Source organism: Suncus etruscus, chromosome 3 (assembly GCF_024139225.1).
Source record: "Suncus etruscus isolate mSunEtr1 chromosome 3, mSunEtr1.pri.cur, whole genome shotgun sequence".
NCBI lineage: Eukaryota > Metazoa > Chordata > Mammalia > Eulipotyphla > Soricidae > Suncus > Suncus etruscus.
Genome location: NC_064850.1, coordinates 143,694,068 through 143,721,051, shown reverse-complemented (window position 1 = coordinate 143,721,051; position 26,984 = coordinate 143,694,068). Strand labels below are relative to the sequence as shown.

Below are 26,984 nucleotides of genomic sequence, written 5' to 3'. Positions count from 1 at the left end.
GTTTGAAGGAAAAAAAGGGGGGGGGGAATCAAACAAGTAAAAAATGGGAGGAGTCCTTCTAGAGGCTATACATATTCCATAAGAAATCTTGAAGTTTTTAGAATATTTTTTTCTTCCCCTTCCCTAAATTTTTTTGTTTTTGTTTTTTGGGTCACACCGGGCAGTGCTCAGGGGTTACTCCTGACTCTACACTCAGAAATCACTCCTGGCAGGCTCGGGGGACCATACGGGAAGCCTCAATTCAAACTACTGTCCTGCAAGGCAAGCACTGTACCTCCATGCCATCTCCCCCATCCCCCTAAATTTTTTAATAAATGCTTTTATTGAATAACTGTGAGAAACATAGTTACTGTTGCAATTCAGCCCTTGATGGGGCTGACTGATGGAGGATGAGGTCTTTCTCCTCCAGCTCGGAGCACGCATCTGTCACCCTGTCCAGCTGGCGGTTCTGAGGTGAATGTGGTGGGTATAAAGCTAACAGGCAGTCAGGCGTCAGAAGATAACAACTTTATTCAGAGGATTTGGCTGAAGCCAAAAGCCTCAGAATCAGCCCTGCCTTCCACAGACCCTTGGGTGAGAGCAGAATGCCAGGTCACACCCTAGGGTAGAGCACAATCACCCATCAGGGTAGGATCAGTAACATAATAATCCCATGAAAATCTTTACATGCACAAAGTTGTTCATGATTGAGTTTCAGTCATACAATGTACAACACCCTTCACCAGTGCACTTTTCACACCACTACTATCCCCAATTTTCTTCTTGCCCACACCTCTGCCTGCCTCTGTGGGAGACATTTTTCCTCTCTTTTTTCCCTTTAAGACACTGGTTTGCAAGATTGTTACTGAAGAGTTATCATGCAAATCACTTTGAGATTCTTCTACTAACTTTCAGAGAGAGTTTTATTAACTCTAGCCACTTTGATCTATAATACATAATCCATGAATTATTTTCTCTTTATATTCATATTGTTTATTTGTTTTTTTTCTTTTTTTGGGGGGGGGGTCACACCCGCAATGCTTAGGGGTTATTCCTGGCTCTACGCTCAGAAATCGCCCCCGGCAGGCTCTGGGGACCATATGGGTTGCAGGGATTCGAACCAGCGACCTTCCTCATGCAAACGCCTTACCGCTGTGCTTTTACTTTGGCCCCATACAATATATTCATATTGTATTTTTATATCATGTTTTCTCCTAATATTTTACTATAATCAAGCTTCTTAGTATTGCCACTAGAGGGTGAGCAGAGAGAACAAAAGATTTTATTGCTGTGTTCTTGTTAGCAGTGTTGTTGGGCTGGAAAGATAATACAGTTAATAGGGCGCTTGCTTTGTATGCAGTGATCCCTTCTGGGTTTATTCCCTGGTACTTTTGATCCCTGGCACCAAAGGGTTCTCTGAGCTCTGCCTGGATTGATAACTTAGCACGAAACCAGGAGTAAGCTCTGAGCACTGCTGGGTGTGGCCCCAAAACAAACATCCAAAGCCCCAAAACCAATGGTATATAATGTAGGATGAAGTAATTAGCCATATTATAGTTTGTCTTGATTTGTTTTTCAAGTTAAAATACTTTTACCACTTCATAGTTGCATTGTGAAGGAAACAAAATTGTTTATTGCTTTTGAAATAAATAGAAGATTTTGAGAATGAGGATGAGAGCACTTAGGACCAACCAGTTCTCTACTAAGTAGTTTATGTTCATTATCTCACTAAATCTTTCAACAGATTTTTACAGTGTATACTATTCTCATAGATGAATATGACCATATTTATTTATTCCAGATTATATAACTGATTAGTAGAGCATTTGGAACTTGAGTAAGTTCTGTCTGCCTTTTTTTTTTGTTGTTGTTATTGTTTTTGGGACCACACACAAGACCTAAAACTGGTGTTCAGGCTTCCTCCTGGTGGTGCTCAAGGCACAAACAATCTGGCCTGTTGTGGCTCGAACCTGGTTTTGCTATATGCAAGATAAGTGTCCTGCCTATGGTACTATATATCCTTGTCTCTCTGTCTGACTTTTTAGTTGTAGCTCATAATCACTTGATGTATTTTTTCTGTATTATGGCCAACATTCAAGGCAAAACTGAAACATATGAACAATTAGTGATGTAGGTAAGGATTGTATCATAGCTAAATCAGTATATCATTCTTTCTGCCTCTGGAGTTTTCTTTGACTATTACTACTAATTTTCAACTTTCTTTGACTATTATTACTAATTTTCAACTTAAAGTTAGAAATTTTCCAAGAGATATAAGTTTCATTTACTTAATCAGTCTTTGTAATTCAGTGTATTCTTTTTATTCTCCTTGTTGCTGACCTAATTAAGTATACCACTCTTGCCTAGTATATTAGGTTAGCTTTCTTCTAATTATTTTTATTTAACTTTTATACAGCTAGCAATGTAACTTTCTAAATAAATTATTACATATTTTCAGTTGCTTCTAATTATACAGAGAATAAATTAATGGTTTGGCATTAAAGCTCCCTTTTTGGTGTGCTCTTATCTTGTCTGTCTTTATTTTTTGGTTTTGCTTTTGGAGCATACCTGGTGCTGCTCAGAGTTATTCCTGGTTCTGCTCTCAGTAATTACCCCTGGCAGTGTTTGGGGGACCATCTGGGATGCTAGGTATTGAACCCAGGCCAGAGGTGTGGAATACAAACGTCCTACCTACTATACTTTGCTCTGGCCTGATCCTGTCTTTTTAACTTTATTATCCACCAATTACAATTAATCTATTTACTTTGTCTTTCAGTTGCATTACAATATTTTCATTTCCTAAAATCTGTCTTTAGTTAAGTAGTTTCTTCATGGGATGCTCATAATCCTCTTTATTGTTATTTTTCTTTACATTCAAAGCTAAATTTTATTCTATAACAAAATGGCTCTGCAGTTAAAGATATAACTTCTTTTCTTGTTTGTGGGGGCATCCTTTTAGCAGTCCTTGGGGTCCCCAGAACCATTCCCAGTATTAGTTGGCCTAGCAGTACTATAAGTGACTGTTAGATGAACAGGTCCAGTGATGTAGTGTTGCTCTGGCAACACTATCTTAGATGTGAGCATGCAGTACCTCATATTGAACATGAACTTGAGGTTTGGACATGCGAGGCATGTTTCCATGCTTTTGAGTTGTCTCCCCTACTCTGCATGGCTTCTCTTTTCTATTTCTTTTGGACGTTTTAGATAGTTGTGACTATTAATTGATAGAAAAGAGTATGATTTTAATTGGATGTTTTAGAAGATAACAAAAACTGGTTGTAATTGTAAGAAGATTTTGTTTATTATTATTTGGTTTTGAGGCCACACCTAATGATGCTCAGGGGTTTACTCATGTCTCTGCACTAAGGAATTAGTCCTGTAAGTGCTCATGGGACCAAATGGGATCCTGAGCATTAAATCCCGATCAATGCATGCAAGGTGAGTGCTTTACCTATTTCTTTGGCTCAACAAGATGTTTTTCTTTTTAAGTTCAAATTTCTTTTTAGCTTTTTCCTTTTATTAAACAGTGATATTATAATAGGGGATGTTTTTGGAAAATATGATATTTTTTTGTGTTTGTTTTTTGGGTCATACGCAGCAGTGCTCAGAAGTTATTCTGGCTCCTGTGCTCATGATCATTCCTGATTGGCCTCAGAGTACCTACCGTATGAGATGCCAGGCAGGGATTGAAACTGGGTCAGGTGTATGTAAACACCTTATTGCTCCATATATTTGTAATTAAAAAAATTCGTTTTAGGGTCAGATCTGGTTGTACTCAGGCCTTACTCCTGCCTCTGTACTATGGAATCACTCTTGGAGTTCTTGGGGGGACTACATGGAGTGCTAGTGATTGAACCCAGGTTAGCCTCATACAAGGCAAGCACCCATACAAGCATACAAGGCAATTTGCTATACTATCTCTCTGGCTCCACTATATTTGGAATTTTTAAAAAATATTTTTTCGGGGCCGGAGAGATAGCTCAGCAGTAGGGCGTTTGCCCTGTATGCAGTGGATCCAGGAGGGACAGTGGTTCAAATCCTGGCATCCCATAGGGTCCCCCAAGCCTGCCAGGAGCGATTTCTGAGTGCAGAGCCAGGTGTGCGCCGCCAGGTGTGACCCAAACCCCCCCCCCCCGAAAAAAAAAGTTTTCTTGATTTTCCCTTAACATTAGTTTGAGAGAAACCTGATACTGTACAATATTATTTCTAGAATCTGATGAATTTTGCATATGTGAATAAATTATTAAATATGTTTAACAAATATGTTGTCCTTCCTCATTAACTTTTTATAACTTAATTCAACTTAATGTAATATATTGCCTTTAATTCTAACTTTTATGAATTTTAAATGCAGTAAAATATTGTGTATGTGTTTGTTTTTGGATCACACTCAGCAGTATTCAGGGATAATACCTGGCTTTGCACACAGGAATCACTTCTGGCAGTGCTTTGGAAACCATATGAAGTGCTGGAGATTGAACCCAGATTAAGCTACCTGCAAGACAGACGCTTTACCCACTGTATTATCTTTCTAGTTTCAAAGGCAGTAGAAAATAATATCTAGAGAAATTTACTTAGAATTTTGAGGGGAGGAAGAGGAGGTAGAGATATGTATTCAAAGAAGAACATAGGCTTCTCCACAGTGGAAAAAGCCAGTTGAGATGGGTAGAGAATGTGCTTGATTCTAATATTTCAATTTGTTCTTTTCATCTTTGTTTTTTTTTTTAAATTTTTTTATTGCAGTTATATTTAAATATGCTTTAGCTTAATTGTGGACTTAATGTATGGTTTTAATTCAATTGATGATGGTTTTAATTCAATATAATTCTAAGTTTTGAAAAAATAAAAAATACTATCATTAGAATGTATATAATTTTCTCAGTATTGCTGTGAGTATAATATCATGCCAGTACATAATTTACTTATAATTATTTTGATTTATTATGGCAGTAATATGGAGAAATTTTCAAAATTTTTGTGTCTGTGTACATACAGAAGTTAAGAATCATTTTATTCCCTATTTTTTGTTTTGTTTTGTTTTTGTTTTTCGGGCCACACTCGTTTGATGCTCAGGGGTTACTCCTGGCTAAGCATTCAGAAATTGCCCCTGGCTTGGGGGGACCATATGGGACGATGGAATCGAACCGCTGTCCTTCCTTGGCTAGCGCTTGCAAGGCAGACACCTTACAGACACCTTACTTCTAGCGCCACCTCGCTGGCCCCTTATTCCCAATTTTTGCATTTAGTTAGCAGTAATAAAATTTTCAATAGTAAGCCAGTAGATTGCTGCATATAGAAAGCAATTGAGTCTTTTAGATGATACCGTACTTGTATTTATTTTTTCTATATGCTCATACAGTTGCACTCAGTATTTTAATATATATTTAATATAAGTCAGTATGATCAAGAAGGTATAATAAAATGAGTTAATGATAATATTTACATGTACTTTCTTTGCCCACATTCTTTTAAGGAATGAAATGAACAAGTGGTGAGAAATTGAGGTTTCTAAATACTATTTTCCATTAGTAACTCATCCTTAATTGCTGAAATAATTGTCTATTAAATAAAATCATTATATTATCTATATTTTTATTGTGGTCAGTAAGAAATTATATTAATGTTGAATCATTTTTTATCTTCATTTTCTCCACTAAGAGAGGAGGCATATATTTATATTATTTTGTGAAGGACAATTATGATATTATAGAGAAATATAGAATATAATTATAAAGGACTAGAGAGATAGCATAGGGGTTAAAGCCATGTGCTTTGTATGTGACCAACTCCAGTTCTGTCTCTGGTATTACATATTCTCCCAAGCACTGCCAAGAGTGATCAGTGAGCAGAAAGAAGAGTAAGACCTAAGCATCACTGGGTACGACCCAAAGACCAAAAGAATATTATCATTAAAAGTCATCTTTAGGGGCTGGAGCGATAGCACAGTGGTAGGGCTTTTGCCTTGCATGTGGCTGACCCAGGACAGACCTGGTTCTATTCCTGGCGTCCCATATGGTGCCCCCCCACCCCCCTACCCCCGAGCCAGAAGCAATTTCTGAACACATAGCCAGGAATAACCCCTGAGCGTCACCGGGTGTGGTCCAAAAATAAACAAGCAGTCATCATTAGGGGCTGGAGCAATAGCACAGCAGGTAGGGCTTTTGCCTTGCACATGGCCAACTGGGTTTGATCCCTGGTATTCCATATGGTCCCCCAAGCCTGCCAGGAATGATTCCTGAGCGCAGAGCCAGGGAATAAACCCTGTGTGCTGTTGTGTGGCTCAACTTCCTCCCACCCCCAAAGTCATCTTCAGGACCAGAGAGATAGTACAATAAATAAGGAAGGAGCTTGCCCTGCATTTGGAGACCTGGTTCAATTCCCAGCATCACATATAATCCCTGGGCACAGAACTTGGGTGTGATTTCAAAAAAACCCAGCCAAATGAAACCAAACCAACCCCCCCCCCCAAAAAAAAAAGTCATATTCATTGTCCAGGGTATTGCATGCTCTGTATGCAGGAATCCAGATTTGACTTTTGGCACACCATGAGCACTGCCAAGTGTAACCCCCATACGTTTTATAACTGAGGAGGAAAGTAGAGGTGAATTAGCTACAGGATTATAAAAGTAATGATGTTTAGCATTTCTTCCTTTTTGAGGGTTAACTCTTTGGTTCATCAAGAATTTGCTGTTTCCACAAAATTATATCTACAGCATCATCATTTCCTTTTTCCATTACTTAGCAATACTTAGATAAAGCAGTAGTAAAGTTAAATACCAAACTTATGAAAGATAATGAAACAATTTCTAAAGTGTTATTTTACATAATGTCTTTCTGAAAAAAATTATGGACATGTTTATGTTAAATTTAGTGTGGCATTCTCATATGGTTATATCAACCTTCCCAGATACTTAACCATTTATTTATTATTATGTAGTATTATTGTCATTTCTTTTACGAAGGATAGGAAATTTAATACCAGGAGACCATAAATAAGTAAAATAATTTTATTTGAAATCCTTAAGTCATCCACACATTTTTGTAGTTTTTAATAAACAGCTTAAACCACAATAGCTCTTCCAAGTAGAATTAACACTAACAAATTGATTTTTACCATAATATGAATAATTTAATTTGACACTGGTTGATACTTATAACAGAAAACATTGGCTGTCCAGTAGTAATCAATGCATAGCTACAGCTGGTTGAAGGGGACCAAATCCATTGAAGAGGCGATTTGGTTCCATTTTACCAGCTCTAGCAAAGCATTGCAGTGCTACTTTAAGATTCAAAACAGTTAAAATTTTTTAAGTTTGTTTAATAATGGTTTTGGACTTTCTTCAAACAGAGATTCTCTTGTGCTTTAGTCATTGAATGAAAAATTTCTATATTGAAGACATCTTTCTTACAGTGTTCTACAATATTAATGTGGAAGTTTTTGTCTTTCGGCATGTTAATATATTAAGGAATTAACAGTTATTTTTGTTCTTAAATGTAGACATTTGCTTGTTTCAAAATCAATAGCAGTTATTGAAGGAACAGGTATAAATGTATTTAAGAGCATCATTGTGTGTATGTGTGTGTATGTATGTATGTATGTATGTGTGGTTTTTGTACCACAGCCACCAGTGCTCAGGGGGTTACTACTGGCTTTGCTTGAGGGACTTCATGGGATGCCAGGGATCAGACTCTGGTTGGCTGTGTGGCAAAGCAAGCATCTTACCCACTGTACTATCTCTGCCCAATATTTTCTTTTTCTGTGGAGTAAACCTGTAAGTAAGCTAGTAGGTTAGTAAAGAGTAATACTATTCATACCTTTTTTTGACACTGCTGTTTTTTTAGTTTTGTACTTGAGGACTAATTGCAAATTGCTGACAGAGTAGAGGAATATGAGTGGCCTTACGAAAGTGACTTTGCCGTTTGGTTTATAAATAGATTTGGTTGCAGTATTGCTTAAATTTGTCTTGAAAGGAATAATTGTGCATGCCAACTTTTCCTTATTTTTGCTCTTGTAGAGTTATTAATCATAGGTTAGTAATTTAATCCCTTTAAAGATGTTACCTTGAATATATTGGTTTTTTTTTTTTTTGGTAATTTGGGTAGTTTCTTAATTTTCTTACTGTCAGCTCAAGAGTATTAGCTAGCTAATTACAAACCAAGAATTTGAATATTAAAATATACCATGTGAGTCATATATTAGAATACAGTACAATTGAGAAAGACTATGGTAGCTCAGTGATAGAGTACATACTTTGTATTTATAAAGCTTTGGGTTGCAGTTCTTCTACCCTCCCCAAAGAAAAGAAAATTTCCCTAAGCAATTTTATTTTTATAACTTGATTTTAGAGTTATATTTCAGTATTGTATTGGAAGATGTCTTCTGACAGACATCACATAAAATAAAAGTCTGAGGCTTCTATGGTTTGCCAATAAAGCAAGTGCTTTTAGTGAAATACAGAGTGAAGCAACCTTTATTGTGTTGAATGCTGTAAAATGGTCAGCAGTACTTAGGTAGTATACATACAGTTCCTATACTAAGTGTATTCTGCATCTGTTGGTTGATAAGTGCCCCAATGCTGGTGAAATTAATGTAATTGCAATTCTTTTCATTATTTTAATAGATGTAAAACAGGTGTTAAATTGCTTGGACTTAAGTGCTGAAGATAGCAATAAGACTGGCTTCTATTTTTACTAGTTATATGGGAGCTGTTGAACAGATCCAGTTGCTCAAGTGTACTTTTGGATGGCAGTTCAGTTTCATATACTGGCCATATCGGGGCAAGGAGAGGCCATGGGAAAAAAATAGTACAGCATTTGATAATGTCAGCATCTGTTATCCCTGTCAAGGAGACAGTTGAAATGTTTGAGTTACACCAGTGTCAGCAGATGCCCAGAGTTTAATATGTACTTAGTTAAAAATGAACAGCTGATCTAAGTGATAGATGTGACATTTTATAGAGTGATGTTAAACTAAAAACTTTGTAAGTACCAGAATCAGTATATAATTTTATATAACACAGAAATTTGTTTTCTAAGAATTGTTTTCATAAGATATAAGAAAATTTCAGGAAGTTTTTATTATTTTATATAAAAGATATTTAGTTGCTGGAATGTTTTAAAATAGTTACTAAAACTTATATACCTGTAGAAGAACAAATATAATTCATTATAAGACATCATGACTATACTATTTTGAGTATTTTATTCCTCTGTAAGAGGAGCCTTTCTAATTTTGGTGTGTATCTCCAGTTTTTGGTATTGTGGAAATATATAGTTTAATGTAACAGATGGAATACGAAGCATCATGTTTGTGAATTATTAGAAAGAAGGGTTACATTTTTTGGAAGACTTCATTGCTAATTCTGAGTAGAGACATATAGTTAGTTCCAGGGATTGAATTTAGGGTTTTGCTCAGCTAGGCATGCACTCCCCATCTATAGCGCTGTCTCCCCTGCCCAAAAAGGGCTATCAACATTTTTTTTGAAAGTATAGAATTTAAAAATCAGGAGTATTTTTAGAATTCTCATTAATATACAGTAATTTTTCTATGCCACCATATCTAATTTATATTCTATTATTATTTTTTAGAATCTGGCCATAAAAATTATTTTAGACAACTAGTTGTATGAAAAAGAAAATTCATCACAGTTAAACTTATAGCTATTTCGATTCAACATGTAAAACATTAAAAACATTACCACGTTTTTATACATATCTGAATATTCCATATTTAAAATATTGACTCTTACAAATCACTTTTATTAGTATATTTGAAATACATTGTTATACATTGTTGCTAAGAGCTTTAATAATTTTAATATATAAAGATTCATACAAAATATATTGATACTTAATAGAAGTTATAGGTCTGTCATGTTTGTAAAATTAGGTTGTAACTCATATATTGCCAGTCAAATATGGTTATTTTATATAATTTTTTTTCTTAGGTATGGAGCTTTTATATACTGCTTTGGAGAGCAAATTCAAGAATAGCAAAGTTTATAATAATTGATATAAATATTATATTACTCTATGTTATTATGTTATATCATTATATTATATATATCATATCTCATTATTTTTCATAAGAGTACAGTTGTACCTTAGAATTTTGTTATTTATTTTAAATCTTGTGTCCTAATTTATTTTACGCACTGAGTTAGCATTTAAAGTGAAGACTGTTGAGGACTTGGTAAAGCTGAGGACAAAGTCTACTTCTTTTGATTGTAGAATTTTATTCTGGACTGAATTATCTTTCAGGATTATGACTGGAAGTAACTTTTATAAAATTTTTTTTTAAAAATGCCTCTAATAATAGATTATAATTTTTTTAACTGTGAATAGTTGCTAATGTAAATTGAGTCAGCTTTATAGTTTGTTTTTCTCAAATCATAATGACCTAATGTATTTTAAATTAATATCAAATTGTGGAGATAGGAAATAGGTCCTGTATATCTTTCTTCTGTGCTAGTAATGTTTTGGGGGGAGAGGTTTCAATTTTAATTATGTATTTAAATTTTAAAATGTCAAATATAAACTAATTTAAAATTAATTTTGGGATAATTTTAAATTTGGAACTTTCCTTTACAAAATTTTACGTAGTTTTTCCTTCTTTAAGAAGTAGGTATATTTTTGTGGTGTTAGTAGTGACAACATTTGGCAACGATCATATATCTTTAGTACTTGGTTAATTTGCCATTTGAAGGCCATTCACATTAAATAAAGCACAATTTTCTTTTGCTGTTGTCTGTATCCCACTTGGTAGTTTATCACCTACCAAAAGTACATACTTCTTTACATTCCATAGCATTTTATGTTCATATGGGTACATAAAGAAGTATGTACTCTGAGTAGGTTTATCACTAAGTTTTTAGCTGTAAAAACATAAAATATTTTATATACCCACTTTCTAGTAAAAATATTCAACTTGTTAATATAGATCAAAGATTGATCATTTATAGAATCTATTAACAATTATATTATTTAATAGATTTACCTGCAGCATACCATTTTGTTTCCATAGTGCCACTTATACTTCCTTATTTTCAGTAGATTACCTCTAAACATTGACCAGTTATTTTTATTCATCTTTGTCCTGGTTCTGTTTCTTTTGCAAGAGATGAATGGAATCAGCGGTGTTTATAGAGTATATTTCAGAAACTGGTTAAGATCAGCCTAATGTTTCTTCAGTCTTCAAATTGAATTTCTTCTTTTGTAGTTGCTTCTCAGTCCTACAAATTAGATAGTAATTAATTTGGTACAGATTCTTTTTCCAACCTACATAACTTATTAAAATGTCACCCACTACCAGTTAGTATATCTTAATATTGAGTAGAGATAACAAGTAGGAAAACCAGTTTCTTTTAGAGTATAGTAAATAAAATGAAAAAATTTTAATTTCAACTTTTTAATTGTAGTATTAATGTTGTCCACCCTTTTTCTTACTGTCTTCTCTCCACACTACATGCTCCCCTTCTATCCTTTGGAAACCTTATGAACAGAAAATTTAAAGATGAAAAATTTTCAGAGGTCATCTAAAGGCACTCAAGAACACTTGAAAACTTTTTGGTCCTTTCTTTGCTTTTTAGTTCTCTGGATTTTTTAGCTTGGTGCTTTTGTTTGTACTAAATATAAATTTTATAGACTATAAATGTCTAATTTTGGTGAGTTTAATTATTTTTAATCTTCTTAATATAAATGGTAATTACCAGAATAGTCAACTTTTCCAAAGTTTCTTTTAAAAGAACTAAAAGGTATTGAACATTTGTATTTTAGCTTGATCCTTTAGCATGAGAAGAAATTATAGTTGTTAAATTAGCTGCCTTTAATTACTGTATTAGAAAACTAATTTATAAGAAATTTACAAATTTGAGACAGGAATTGGGGGAAAGACAGCAAAGTGGGAAGCTTGTGATAAAAAGCTATTGCAGCTCAGAGTACAAATCAAAATATAGCGCTAGATAGTCCAGTACTACAGCAGTTTCAGCAATGCAGCATTAGAATTTCACAGTGTACATTTTGATTTAAATTTGTGGTCAACTAATAGAAGCTTTCAAAGTATTTTATGATCATCCAAATATCTTAAGGGACTAAACCTTGAAATAGACAGCTGATAGGTTTTTAAAGAGAGCATACTTGGAAGTAAGATGTGATTTACTAAGGATACAAAAGCATCTAAAATGAAACAATAAAGACCACATTTTTAATAATACAAATGACAGTAATTAATTTGTACAGTTTTGATATAAATAGATATATGTTATGATATTTAAACATTGTTTTCTACATTAAAATAAGCTTTCTACTTAGATCTGTGAAATTATGTCGTATCTAGATAGAATATAATAAAATAAAAGACCATGCTAGTAATAGCTAATCATGCACAAAGTCAAAAGCATCTTTAAAGTACATGCCCTGTGATGTTCATTTACCTGTAAGCTTTGTGTCATGCAGTATTTTCAGCAGGAATAGAGGTAATGACCTAGAGAGTCACAGCAGCAGCCATCTCTTCTTGATTGTTTCTTCACTCTATTCGCTGATTCAGCACTTCTTTTCATGAGCTGGGAGAAGTAAAGGGGAAAGTATCAGTGAACACAGAATCTCACCTTTTAAAATAATTTGAAAAACAGTGAACAAACAAAATGCATCATCCTGTTTTTCCTTCGTTCTTCTCTTCTCCTTAAACAAAAAAAAAAAACTAGAATTAAAAATCAGTGCTGGCTATTTGATCTTTGCACAGATATGAGTACCTTTGAATTTGCTGAATGGAAAGTTAAGCAACAAAAGAAGGTTGCTAATAATCAAGAAAATGAATTTAGCTTACTTTTCAGATGAAATGCTTCAAAAAAGGAAAAAGTTGCAGAAGTTAAATTTTTAATCTTAAAAAAAGACAACACTCCCACCGTGCAAACAAAGCACACCTTTCCCCCTTATCTCCAAGTAACTGTTAATGTTCACCCTTTTTTTCCTTTGACCACCAGAAGACACTGGGTTCTTCTGACTTCTCAGGAAATATTCTGCCTTTCTTGTTTTGAATTTCGTTTTGTTTTAGTTTTTAGTTTTGAGGATTAAATGCTAGATTTGTATTGAAGCTACCTTGTTATATCCAGAGGTCAAGTCTGCAAGCAAGGTCAGGACTTCCACATGGTCACTACAGAGGTTAACTTATAGTCTTCCCTCAGTGGCCACAGCCTAAACTGTTACAGCTTTATAGGCAGCTAAGCATTTGAAACATGCACTCCCAGGCAAACAGGCTCTCTTGTGCCTCTCTCTTCCCTGACCATATTTAGTCAACCATAGCAAAAAATAGTCTCTCAGCTGTCGATTGTCGATCCAAAAGCTGAGAAAGCCTCTATCTTGCTTTCTGCCTATTGATTGTTCATCCTGCGTTCCAAACACCGCTTTGCCATTTGTCCTTTTTTTTTTTTAAAGCACTGCCAAATAAAGCGGTCTCTCATGTTTCCACTTACAATTCCCAGATTTTCACTGAGCTTGCGCTATGACTAGGAAAGCCTGATGCGGCTGTCACTATAGTTAGAAGCACTGCAGAGAAAAAAGGAAAGGGAAAAATACTACTCTGACTAGTAGCAAAACAGTTTTTAGACAGATATGGAACTAATGAAATCTCTCTGTTGCCAAAATATGTTTCATAACAAGATTTTTATTGATAAAAATATTACAGATGAGATTTTATATAGTTAGCCCTAACGGGATTTTATAGGGTTATCTTTGAACAAGATGTTGCTATATATGCCTTTTAATTTTAATTAGTAAGATATAAATGGGAAACATCATTGAAATGGTAAGTAGAACCTGTATATGACAGGTGGAGAGAAAATTAATGAAAATGAGGGTAGTGTATGAGTATTAGAAATGCTACAGAAACTTTAGTGTATGTCAGTTAACTTTTTAGTGTTGATGTAGAAAATAGAATCTAGAATGTTTTGAGTAACTGTACGGTTAAAATGATGTTATATCATATGCCTATATGATATATACAACTTTTTAAATACATTTTATTAATTTTTAATATTTCTAAATAGCTCAGTTTTTGCTCTTTTGTATCAATAAGAGGTTATTTTCCCCAATAAACACTTTTATAATCTGATACATACCAAGCATTCTTCTAAGCCATTTTTAACTTTTATATCAATCGTGATTCTTCTCACATTGTATAAACTAGGAAGCAAAGTATAGAATTTAAGTAGTTATCTTCAAGTTCCTAACCATATGTGAAGAAAATAAAAACCATACATTTATCTATTAAAATGATTATCATGGATAGTATTTTGGTATATACACCTCTAGACTTTTTGGTCTGTATCTCATTCACATAGTGGTATATATATTGAACCAAATGAGTTCAGACTTACATAACTACCCTGCTTTTTGCATATCCCAATCTTTTCTGTAGAAATAGTATTTATAGTACTATGATGAATTCTGGACTCTTCCTGTTTTCATAAATGTTTATTGAATACTTAATATGCTATTAAGGTGAAAATGTCTATCTAAAGAAAGATTGCAAATCTTGGCTGGCCCTAAAAATGAACCCAGTGCCATTTGGCTGTTACATACCAGTGAGGACAGCTGCTTGCTTAGAACTCATTTGTTCATCATTCAGCAAACGTTTGAGTTTTACCATGTGCCAGGGATTATACTAGGCACCATTATTAGTTGTTCTGGAACTTAATGCTTTTTTGGCTCTGTTCACAAATGCCTTGCTTAACTGGTAGTACGATCTTATCTCTAAACCATCCATGCCCTTAACCTCCTGGAAAGCAACCAGTTGAGAAAAAAAGAGTAAGCCACTAGGGAAAATATATTTATATCATATACTATGCTCCATAACTGATAGTCTATTAGTATTCTAATAAAATTACTGATTTATTGAACTAGTAACATCTTCATTCCAGCAACTCTTGTAGGTCTCCTCATGTGTCTTCTTAGTTAACTAAGGTTGCTGCAGATCCAGCCTACAGCTGACCTTTGTGGTTAACTTTTGTAGTTGTAGGATTATCTATGCCTTGGCCTGTGGAGCTGTTCTTAATGTAATTGCAGGGGAACCAGGGATTGTTCTGTTTAACCTCTCCCTTAGGTCACTTTGTTTACAAAGGACTTGGCTCTTTTCACGAGGCCTTGTATTTAGTTTATTTTTTTAAGGAGAAAGGTTAAGAATTAATTCATTATAGCCTCCTAATTAAAATTAAAGGGCTATGTATATCTTTAAAATTGACCTGACTTTAATCTCCAGTGTAGATGATTTCACAATATTTAATCTAGATATTCAATCCACAAGCAAGTGGAATATGGGCTTGAGAGATGATATAGCAGATACTTTGCTTGCCTTGCATGAGTGGCTTGGGTTCTATCCCTGGCATCCTATATGGTCCTCTGAACCGGCCAGGAGTAATTTCTGAGATCAAAGCCAGGAGTAAGCTCTTAGCACTGCCAGGTATGCCCCCACCCTAACCCACAAATAACTGGAACATTATTTTCCATTTAAGTGTAGTGAAGCAGAACAAGTTCCTTTGAAGAGTATAGAACATTGCATTGTGTAGAAAACAGGATGTTGCTAGAGTAACTTTATAGTGGAAAGGCCTGACAAACAACCATCTCATTCATGTGACCAAGGTTAACATCAGCACTTTTTGTCATATTTGTAGTATATATCCTTCATAAGATATAATAAAATAGCATTCAGTCTTTGTGGCCTTCCTTTACAAATGCATAACGTAAAATTTTGAGAAAAATTACAAGCTAATTGTAACTGAGGGACAAAATTGGCTGCTCTTTACTTCCCCCTTAGCATATTCGCTTGTGAAACACTGGAAGAACAAATTAAGCGGTTGTTCCATCTCAGTAGTTTAGATCCAGCAAAAGTGGCTCTTTCCCTTTCTGTCCTTTGAATTATGACAGTGTACATTGTAATGTACTTCCAAACCTGAAAAAGAAGATAGTGCACTAGAAATAAGTTCCATAAGAGTCAATCATGGTAATAAGTCAAAAAATTAGATTAGCTTGAACAATAATATTAAATTAAGTGAGAAATTGCAAAGAATAAACCAGCAAATTAAATGATTTTAATGGAGTAAACCCAAACTAGTATTTTTAATTACATTTTTAAAATCAAAATAAAATAGTACAAAACTGATGCTAAAATAAACTATTTTATGTTCCTTTTTTCTTTTGGTGGTGGGGTCCCCAAGTGATCAAATGACTAGGATAATAGTGTTTGGTTGGGGCTGGAGAGATAACACAGTGGTAGGGCATTTGCCTTGCATGCGACTGACCCAAGACGGACCTCAGTTCAATCCCTGGCATCCCATATGCTCCCTCAAGCCACAAGCGATTTCTAAGCTCATAGCCAGGAGTAACCCCTGAGAACCACTGAGTGTGACCCAATTCCACCCCCCCCCAAAGTGTTTGGTATTATTATAGTGATTTTGTTAACCCAGAAATTCAGTTTCTTAAGAATCAAGAGTCAAAGTAGCTAATACTGAACATTTTAATCCATTGAGGATCAGTATTTTTTTTTTTTTTTTTTTTTTTTGTGGTTTTTGGGTCACACCCGGCAGTGCTCAGGGGTTATTTCTAGCTCCAGGCTCAGAAATTGCTCCTGACAGGCACAGGGACCATGTGGGGCACCGGGATTCGAACCGATGACCTCCTGCATGAAAGGCAAATGCCTTACCTCCATGCTATCTCTCCGGCCCCTGAGGATCAGTATCTTAATTACTGAATGAAAGCAGGAAGCCTTCAACTTTATATCTGGTCTGTGAGAGGATTTTAGGAGTTTGTAGTTTCTCTTACAATTATAGTAAAGACGTTATGTACATTTGCTGGAGGAAAGTCTATCTATAGCTTACTACAGATTTCTAGTCTGTCTTCCCCAAACAATAACTACATCTTCATTAACAGTCATGAACTAAAAGCAAAATAAAATAACCATGAATTGTTTTGTTTAGCTGTGATTCTTAATTGGGTTCAACTAGTTATGATTTTTTTTGAGGGGGTGGATTTTGGGCCACACCCGGTGATACTCAGGGGTTACTCCCTGCTATGCGCTCAGAAATTGCTCCTGGCTTAGGGGACCATATGGAACACCAGGCGATCGAACCGTGGTCCTCCCTAGGCTAGTGCGGGCAAGGCAGATGCCTTGCTGCTTGTGTCACCACTTCGGCCCCTAGTTATGATTTTCTTAACTGAATACTTCTCCCCCAACATACATACTGGAAGATAATGTTTGAGATCAACTAACAAAAAATAAGGAATGGTTCTGGAATTTGTGCAGAGGCCATACTGATCTCTGTATCATTCTATTAGTTGATTCTTAGTATGGTTATAAATTTCTTTAAAAATCTGGGGAAAAGCTATGAACTTTTAAATTTGTGTATGTTTTTAGTGGTTCTTGTGTTTTTTTAAAACTTCAAGTCTTCTTGCATTTTTCTCATGAATTTACAGATCACTGCCATTAGACTAATTGGTTTTGAGTTAGATTAGACATTTAGAGATTTATATTCTTCCTTTTCTGTGTCTTGCTTGTTTCTTCATTTGTTTACAACAGTTATATATTTCTTTCTTTCTTTCTTTTTTTTTTTGGTTTTTGAGTCACACCCGTCAGTGCTCAGGAGTTACTTCTGGCTCTACACTCAGAAATTGCTCCTGGCAGGCTCGGGGGGACCATATGGGATGCTGGGACTTGAACCATCATTCTTCTGCATGCAAGGCAAATGCCTTACCTCCATGCTATCTCTCTGGCCCCTCGTTGTTTTTTTTTTTTGTTTCTTTTTTTTTTTTTTTGTGGGGAACCCATCAGTTAGTGTTCAAGTTGTCTCCAGGAGTTACTGTCAATGATACAGTGGCCATTTGACTGGCGATTCAGTGTTCAGGTGTGAGGATGTGGTGCTGTTTGGGTCTGGGTACTAGGGCCACCCTGGCAGACAGATTTTGGAGCCTGCAGTGCCACAATTAGCAATATTTGAGGGCCTTACGGACTTCACTGGAGATGTTTTTGAGGTTATTTTGTGCTGAAAGTAAACCTGGTCAGGTGCCTGCCTTAAATATTTTTTAATCCCTGAACTGTATCTGTGGCCCTTAATGCTCAGGGTTTATTTCTACTCTGAGCTCATGTAAGTCAAGCACCCTGCCCACTGTACTATCTCTAGCCCATCATACATTTATTAGAGATTAATTTTTTGGGGGGTATAGCTTGCAGCACTTGGATTACTCCTGGCAGACATGGGGGACCATATGGGATGCCAGTGATCAAACTCAGGTCAGCCATGTGCAAGGCAAATGCCCTACCTGCTCCGGCCCTAGCGAGTAGTAATTTTAACTTAATTTCACAGTTCCTCTTAAATGTTTTCTCTGAATGAAATAGTAAAATATTTTGTTAGATATCAAGTGATATGAGTTTCAAAATAATGTAAGTTTTACAATTATTTCAGTGCAATGCGTGTTTTATTGTCTAAATTACCAAGACCATGGATTGTGGATGAGAAGAAAGATGATGGTTATACCGCATTGCATCTGGCTGCCCTTAATAATCATGTTGAAGTTGCTGAATTATTGGTACATCAGGTAAGGAAAGGCAGTTCAATAATATTTTTGTTAGGAAACGTAACTATAAACTGTGTGGTCCGCACCAGTTACTATTCAAGATGCTGCATATGTGCCCATTATATCTATCTGAACCATTTGTAAACTCAGGGGCTAAAATTCTATTGTAAGTACCATACAATAAGTAAACAATTAGACAAATTAATGATTAGGCAAAATTTGTTGTTTACTCTCAATGTTAGAAAACCACCTTAATGGTACAGAGCTAGCAAAAAACAAACAAATAAAATTTATTGTTCCCATAGTTCATAAATTTTATTACTTTTTTAACTGTTCATTTAGTTTTACTTCAACTCTTTTTTTGGGGGGGGTGGGTGGGAATCTTTGGGCCACACCTGGCGGCGCTTGGGGATGTTCCTGGCTCTGTGCTTAGAAATTGCTCCCGGCAGGGTCAGGGGATCGACAATATAGGATACGGGTATCGAACTTAGGTTCTTCCTGGGTCAGCTGTGTGCAAGGCAAATGCCCTACTGCTATGCTATCACTCTGGTCCTCATCAACTGTATATTAGTAGGCTTTAGTAAGTCTACTTTACTATGAGTGATACTTTATAGAAATAATTTTTTGTATATTGACCAGATATCTTATGACTTTACTTAAATTATTGTTGGTCAATAGGCAAAAAATACTACTAATCAACAATAATGATGAAATTTATCATTATTATTTAATGATAAATTTATTTTATTTTACTTACGGGTTTATTTTATTTTACTTTTCTGGGCTTACTCCTGGTATTGTGCTCAGGGATCACTCCTGGTGAGCTTTTGAGGACTGTATGTATATATCAAACCTGAGTCATCCACATGTAAGGCCAATTCACTATCCACCGTATTATAACTAATTGTTAGGATGTGGAACAATTAGAATTCACCATTCATTGTTGGTGTTTTCAGAACAGGCACTTTGCAATACAATATTGCAGTTTTTTATAAAGTTAAATGTATTGTTTTTTGTAGTCCCCAATAATACCATATCTGCGAATGAACCTGACATATGAGAAGTCTTATTTTTATTCAAATACTAATAATAAATATTTGTCAGAGCTTTATATCAGACCAAAACTGGAAACAAAGCCAAGTAATACCCATTAATTTGTGCTAGGTATAAGAATTTTAGTATACACATACAATGACCATTGGAAATTTTAAATGCTGGGAAAGTTCATGAAACCCCAAACTTTTCTTTGCATCTAACTGTATGAATTTAAGGTTAATAACACGTAAGCCTAAGACTTACACTTCAGTACTTTATGTTTCAGTACATTTCCTTAATCCTTGGCCATTAACTATTCTCATATAGACTTTTGGCTAGCCCAGAATCTTTGATAATAGGACTATCTATTCTCCCTTTAATATTAAGTATTTTTTATGTGATAGATTTGTCTTTCACCCTCAAAGTTTTTCTTAAACTTTGTTTTATTTCAGAATGTTTGCTGTTCAACCAGTTTTTTTCTATATTACTAGCAACTGTTATTTGAAGAGCTAAAATAGAGAAAAGTGGTTAATGGTGTTCATTTGTATGCCTCCTGAACAATTAATGTTTTATTATTCTTTATTATTTTCAAATTTGAACTATGAAACTTTGTTCTTTTTCTTCAGGGTAATGCAAACCTGGATATTCAGAATGTGAACCAACAAACTGCCTTACACCTTGCTGTTGAAAGACAACACACCCAGATTGTGAGGGTAAAGAATCTATTCACAAAAATCTTAGTTCCTGATTCTGTTTTAATTAGATTCTATAGCATCTTGAAAATTCAAATGTCTTGTTGTTAGATTTTTCAAGATTTAGAATTATAATTTTAGGAGATAAGAGATAACTGTGTAGAATACAAAAATTCCAGTATGTGTAACACTTGAGTTTCATTCTCAGCACCATTTAGGGTGGCCCTGATGGTCCTCAAGCACATTGGGCCAAACAGCGCTGCTTAGCATCATTGGGAGTGGCCCTGAACTATTCCTAGCTCTACTGGTTATGACCCCTCTGAAAAATATGATTTCAGCCTAATAGTTTGCATCAACTAGGTAAATAGTTTTAAGTTTTCTTTGAGTCAAGGATCTTGACTTAGAGAAAAAACCTGAAAAGTTTTACATCCAAGTTTTTGTTGCCTCATTCCCAGATTTGTGAATTATAGGAGCATTAAATCAGAATTATATACGTTAGTTTTTCAAAGTATATTAACTATTAACTTTCAGTTTGTCATTGAGAATGAACTAAATAATGACATTTGCCTTACAAATTACTAAAAAGCACAAATATTTAAAATTTTAATGATCAGTGATTTGGGATTGGTCCAGGCGCAGTTGTGCTCAGGGCTTAATCTTGATTCTATGCTCACTCGTGGTGGTACTTGAAAAATCATACATGTGCTAGAGATTGAATCTGGGTCAATTGCATGCAGGGCAATCACTTCGGTCTAACTGAAACAGAATTTATAGGGGGTGAGAACCTAGAATTATGTTTAGTTAGACCTCTGGGTCTTATGTACATTTTGGAAGTCAAATTTAATGTAACATTTTTGGAAAAAGGTAGGATAAAAAGGTAATTTGTCAAGACAGGATTATATTTATGTGTGTTTAGTTCTCCCCACTCAACTGCCCCAATCTCTGATAGCATTTGTAAAATAGGAAAATTATGAACGGATTTGAAGCAAAATCTTCAATAAATCTACCTGCCTTTTTTTGTTTTTGTTTTTTGGCTATTTTGGGTTACACCAGCATCGCTCAGGGGTTATTCCTGGCTCTACGCTCAGAAATCGCTCTTGGCAGGCGCCGGTCAACTGTATGGGATGCTGGGATTCGAACCACTGTCCTTCTGTATGCAAGGCAAATGCCCCACCTCCATACTATCTCTCCGACCCCAACTTATCTGCTTCTTAAATTATCTATTGAAAAGTAAAATTACTTTGTATAAGAGGTTGTTTAACTTATTCTCTTTTAATTTGAAATATCTTTTGCCAAAAATTTATTATATTCATTTTTTTTTTATTTTGGGGGCCACATCTGACAGTGCTCAAAAGTTATTATTGTCTCATGAATTACTTGTCTCATAAATTACTCCTGGCAGTGCTTGGGGGGACTATATGGAATGCCAGGGATCAAACCTGGATTGACTGTATACAAGGCAAGTGCCTTACCTACTATACTAGTTCTCTGGCCTCACTAAAATTTAACTCATTGATTCTTGGTATTTGTGTATTCTGACCGTATATTTAGAAAAAATTGAACTGAGAGTGCAACAAATGAAAATTTTTTGTTTGTTTAAAAGAAGAATTTTAAACATTATGCTTTAGCTCCATTGGAAATACTTAAAATATTCCAACTCATATATCTAAAATTAAAAGGAAAAAAGAGGACTAGAAAGGTCATACAACAGGTAGAAAACTTGCCTTGCATCCACTTGTCCTAGATTTAATCTCTGAGCATGAGTAAGAAAGACTTGAACACAGCTGAATTTGACCCCAAACCCAAAATTAAGAAAAAAGAAAAAAAGCCTAAATTTTCTTCAACTATATTGATTTAGAGTTTGGCAAATTAAACAGCATATTGGTTTTTATTTATTTTTCTTTTCTGTATGTCGGGGCTTTTTTGGGGGGGAGGGGATGGTATGGGTTTGGGACACACCCAGTGACGCTCAGGGATTACTTCTAGCTATATGCTCAGAAATCGCTCCTGGTTTGGGGGACTATGTGGTATGCCAGGGATTGAACCGGGGTCTGTCCTGGGTCAGACTTGGCAAGGCAAGCGCCCTACCATTGCGCTACCACTCCGGCCCATAATTCAGTATTTTTGAGTAACCAGAGTTCATTGCTATTTATAACAGGGTTCAGGGATACAGAAAAATAGAAAGCAAATACATAACAAAATTTAGTTTTATTTGCATCCTCTTTAGGTAGAACTGAGTGTATTGAAATTTTTTTACATGATATAGAAAACTTTAGAAAATTGCTTTATCTTTTCCTTTCAGCTTTTGGTTCGTGCAGGTGCCAAATTAGATATTCAAGATAAGGATGGGGATACTCCTTTGCATGAAGCTCTGAGGCATCATACTTTGTCTCAGTTGCGTCAGTTGCAAGATATGCAGGATGTAGGGAAGGTAGATGCCACCTGGGAGCCATCCAAAAATACAGTGAGTAAAGATAATCTTTGTTCAGTAATTGTGGAAGCATATTTTAATGTAAGTTAGTATATTCATAGCGAATTTAATCTGTGCTTGTTAAGTTACTTTATCAGGAAAAACAAGTACTTAGTTTATGAACTGAATACTAGTTAATACTACTATGTCACCTTTTAAAAATGTAAAGGTTGTTGGGGTCTTTTTTAATCTATATAGTATTACAGTAATACCTACTTGTATTATTTGCTTTAATGTGTATTTCCTTAATATCTGTTAATATTAGGTATCTTTTCACCAGATTCTTTGCTATTCTCATATATTTGAAGTGTTTGTCAACCTGTTCATTATTTTGTTGAGCTATATCTTTCTTACTATTGGGTGTTGAGAATTCCTTACATAATATGGATATAGATTATTTATCAAAAATGCCACGTGCACATATTTTCTTCTAGTTTTTTTTTTTTTTTTTAGTTTTTTTAACTTTGGAAAGTACTTAATTTTGATGAAGCATAATTTATAAATGTTTTTAATTATGTTTGTGTCTTGTATGAGAAATGTTTCCAAATCCAGGGTCACTAAGGTTTATCTTTTTTGTACTAGAAGTTTATAAACTAATAGTTGTCACATCAGATCTCTGAGTCAATTTGAGTTAAATTTTAATTTTTTGGGGGGAAGGGCTCCAAAGTGATACTCAGGGACGTGGTGACCACTTCTGGGGGGTAATTTGGCCAATTAGACCAGTTATTGACTTGACTTGGATTCTTTTTTTCCTTTTTATAAGTGGTAGTGTGACCACATCCAGCGGTTTAGGGTCTATTCTGAAGTCATTGCAGGGGAGCTTCTGATGGTTTTGGAAAACCCTAGACTTTTGAGCTGCCTCTGTAGATCAAAGGCACATGGTTATTTATTAATTTTTTTTTAATACTGTTGGGACCAAACTTAGGGCCTCTGTCATATAAGTCAAGTGCTCTATGCACAACTACATCCTTTGCTGATTTGGACTCATCCAAATCTATCGATGATCTGTTACATTAGTGAGGTGGATATCTGGTTGGTTATAACCATCTTTGGTTTACTTCTGAATCTGGAGAGTATATCATTCCTCATATCTCTGCATAATAAACTTAAGGTTGGGGTTAGAGAGTGGAAATGAATACAAAGGACCTCAATTCATAATGTCTACCAAATCTATGTGCGCTTTAAGTTCTTTCTGATGTGCTTAAAGAAAGTGCATACATGTTGAATTGATACTAGCTTCCTAAAAAGGAAAATAACAATTCTTTAATTCTTTTCACTTGATTTTAGTTAATAATGGGACTTGGCACTCAGGGGGCAGAGAAGAAGAGTGCAGCATCTATTGCCTGTTTTTTGGCTGCCAATGGTGCTGACCTTAGCATTCGAAATAAGAAGGGTCAATCACCACTTGATCTCTGTCCTGATCCAAGTCTCTGCAAAGCATTGGCAAAGTGTCATAAAGAGAAAGTCAGGTTTGTATTAATATTCTCTATATAAATATAAGAATATGTTTTGTAATGGTGGACATGATTACTTGAAAATATCTTTACTCTTTCTTTATATATGCATTTAGTCCTCCTCTACCCCAAATTTTCTACAGTGTATTTGGTATTTTTCATTTTATTTTCTGTATTATTAAGCAAATGCCTTATGGTGCTAGAGAGGTAATACAGATGTTAGGTACTTGCTTTGTATGAGGCTAACCTTAGTGCTATTCCATGACATTGCATGTGTTTTCCTGAGCAGTCCCAGGAGTGACTGCTGAATATAGAGTCAGGAATGGCACGTCAGGAGTAACTCTTGAGCACCACTGGGTGTGCCCTTCTATTTTATATGATGTATACATTCTTTTTTTTATTTTTATTTTTTATTTGATGTATACATTCTAAGAAACTTTTGTAACCAGTCTGATCTTTGAATATACTTACATGTTTGTTTTTTTTTTCTTTTTAAGCCAGTCAAATTGAACAGTGGAGGGGGGGTTATATACTAACTTTTTTTTTTTTTTGGCCTCATCCGTTTGATGCTCAGGGATTACTCCTGGCTAAGTGCTCAGAAATTGCCCCTGGCTTGGGGGGACCATATGGGACGCTGGGGGATTGAACCGTAGTCCTTCCTTGGCTAGCGCTTGCAAGGCAGACACCTTACCTCTAGCGCCACCTCATTGGCCCCATATACAAACTTTTGTGATACTAACGTTAATAAGTTCTGATAAACCACTGCCATCAAACCAGCCATACTTACATGTTTTTAAAGAGGAATTTTCTGTAAGGAAAAAGTTCACTGGTGAAATTGCTCTGATTAATATTAGATTTATTTAGAATTTTGATAGACTTTTCCTGAAAGAGGCATTTTTTATGCTCAGTAAGTTCACATCATACAAACTTTAATAATTCTACCACCTTACACAATGCCATATAGATGCACAATAAAAATGTAGGATTGAAAGAATGAACAGATGCGTGAACCAGTTCTTAATGGTGTTCTCTCTACGTTTTTACAACACCATCATTTAGAGTTGTTCATAATACAGTTGTTTTTAGATATTCAGTGTTTTACCATCAAATTTTATTTTTTGAGGGGGGACTATTATCCAGTGGCTCTCAGGGTTTGGTTACTCCTGGCTCTGCACTCAGAAATTATTCCTGGCTGGCTGGGGGAACCACATGGGATGCTGGAGATTAAACCTGGATTGGCCATGTGCAAGACAAACAACCTACCTACTCTGCTATCACTTTATATTTTACTTGTCTTTTAGAAAAAAGAAATGTCTGATTTTTAATCATCATATATCTAGATTTTTTATTATTAGGCTTATTTTAATAAATATAGAAAGGAATCTGGTCTGGTGCTATTGTTACAGCCCCTTTTCCCTCCCTCCCTGCCCCTCCCCCCTCCCTCCCTTTTTTTTGTTTATTTTAAGACTTCCATTTTATGCTCTTGTCTGGAAGTGTTATATAGCTCATCTTCAAGCTCAAGTGTTATATAGCTCATCTTCAAGCTCACTGACTCTGTTCTCGGCAGCTGTCCTCAGCAACAGGACTCTGCTGGTGAGGCCTTCCAGTGAATTTTTTATTTTGCCTGTCAAGTTTTTCAGTTCTTTTATTTAAATTTTTTTTTTTCACATTTCTGTTTTCACATCCTCTTGAGTCTTATTGACTGTTCATCTTCCATGATTTCTTTAAGTTCCTTCAACAACCTCACCATTGCTTTTCGAAAGTCCTTATCAGAGAGACACTATAGGTGGTGGCTGATCCTAGTTAGGACTTTAGAACTATCATCTTCATTCACTAAGTGTTGCTTTCTTTTCCATTGTGGTTCTTGCAGTGCACAGGTGTTTTTTATGTGTCACAGTGTGGTTCATTGCTTGAAGAAAAATATGGCACTGAGTGAAATGGAGCAGTCATGCTCTTCTCAGAGGACACTGACTTGGGGTGAAAATGGCTCTTCTAAATCACAAAAAGGACCCCATTACCAATATGCCTGCCTGCTTCAATTTCTTATGCTTGGGATTTTCATCTAGGGCAGGCATCCTCAAACTATGGTCTGCCAGATGTTTTTGCCGCCACTGCCTGTCCTTCTTAGCAGCTGACTCTCCCTGGCCCACAGTGTGTATGTGTGGAATGTGGGCCACACTGACTCCCCTCTTTCTCTCTGTCTCTCAGTTCGTCCTCACAGTCTTGGGCAGGGGTCCTCAAACTATGGCCTGCCAAAAACAGGCCTGTAATTCCCATAGAAAAACTGGTAAATATATTGACTCTACTTGTTCTTCATTTAAAATATATTGTATTTGTTCCTGTTTTTATTTTTTTACTTCAAAATCAGATATGTGCAGTGTGCATATGAATTTGTTCTTAGTATTTTATTTTAAATCTATAATCTGTGTGTTAGAGGGCCAGATTATAGATTTAAAATAAAATACTAAGAACAAATTCATATGCACAGTTCAGTGAACTGTCCTCAAACTGTTGAAAAAATTTGAGGACTCCTGATCTAGAGTGTTGGGCATCGAACTGAAGTTGGGTGCATGCAAAGCAAGCCCCCTCACCCGTTGTACTCTCTTCAGCCCTTTGATTTCTTTTTTAGATTTGCCCTTTTCCCTCTACTACTACTACTACTACTACTACTACTACTACTACTACTACTACTAATTATCATTATTATTATTTTTATTATTATTATTAGGTTTTGGGCCATACCCGGTGCTTCTCAGGGGTTTCTCTTGGCTCTGCACTCAGAAATTGCTCCTG

General features: G+C 35.3%; 1 protein-coding gene across 1 annotated transcript in view; it reads left to right on the top strand.

Moving 5' to 3' along the window:
- Positions 1-26,984, top strand: part of MIB1 (MIB E3 ubiquitin protein ligase 1) — a 130,738-nt gene that overhangs the window by 75,484 nt on the left and 28,270 nt on the right. The window contains exons 13-16 of the mRNA XM_049769999.1: positions 18,429-18,561; positions 20,202-20,288; positions 22,570-22,731; positions 24,025-24,206. Coding sequence (XP_049625956.1) covers positions 18,429-18,561; positions 20,202-20,288; positions 22,570-22,731; positions 24,025-24,206 — 564 coding nt within the window. The remainder of the gene's footprint in view (positions 1-18,428; positions 18,562-20,201; positions 20,289-22,569; positions 22,732-24,024; positions 24,207-26,984) is intronic.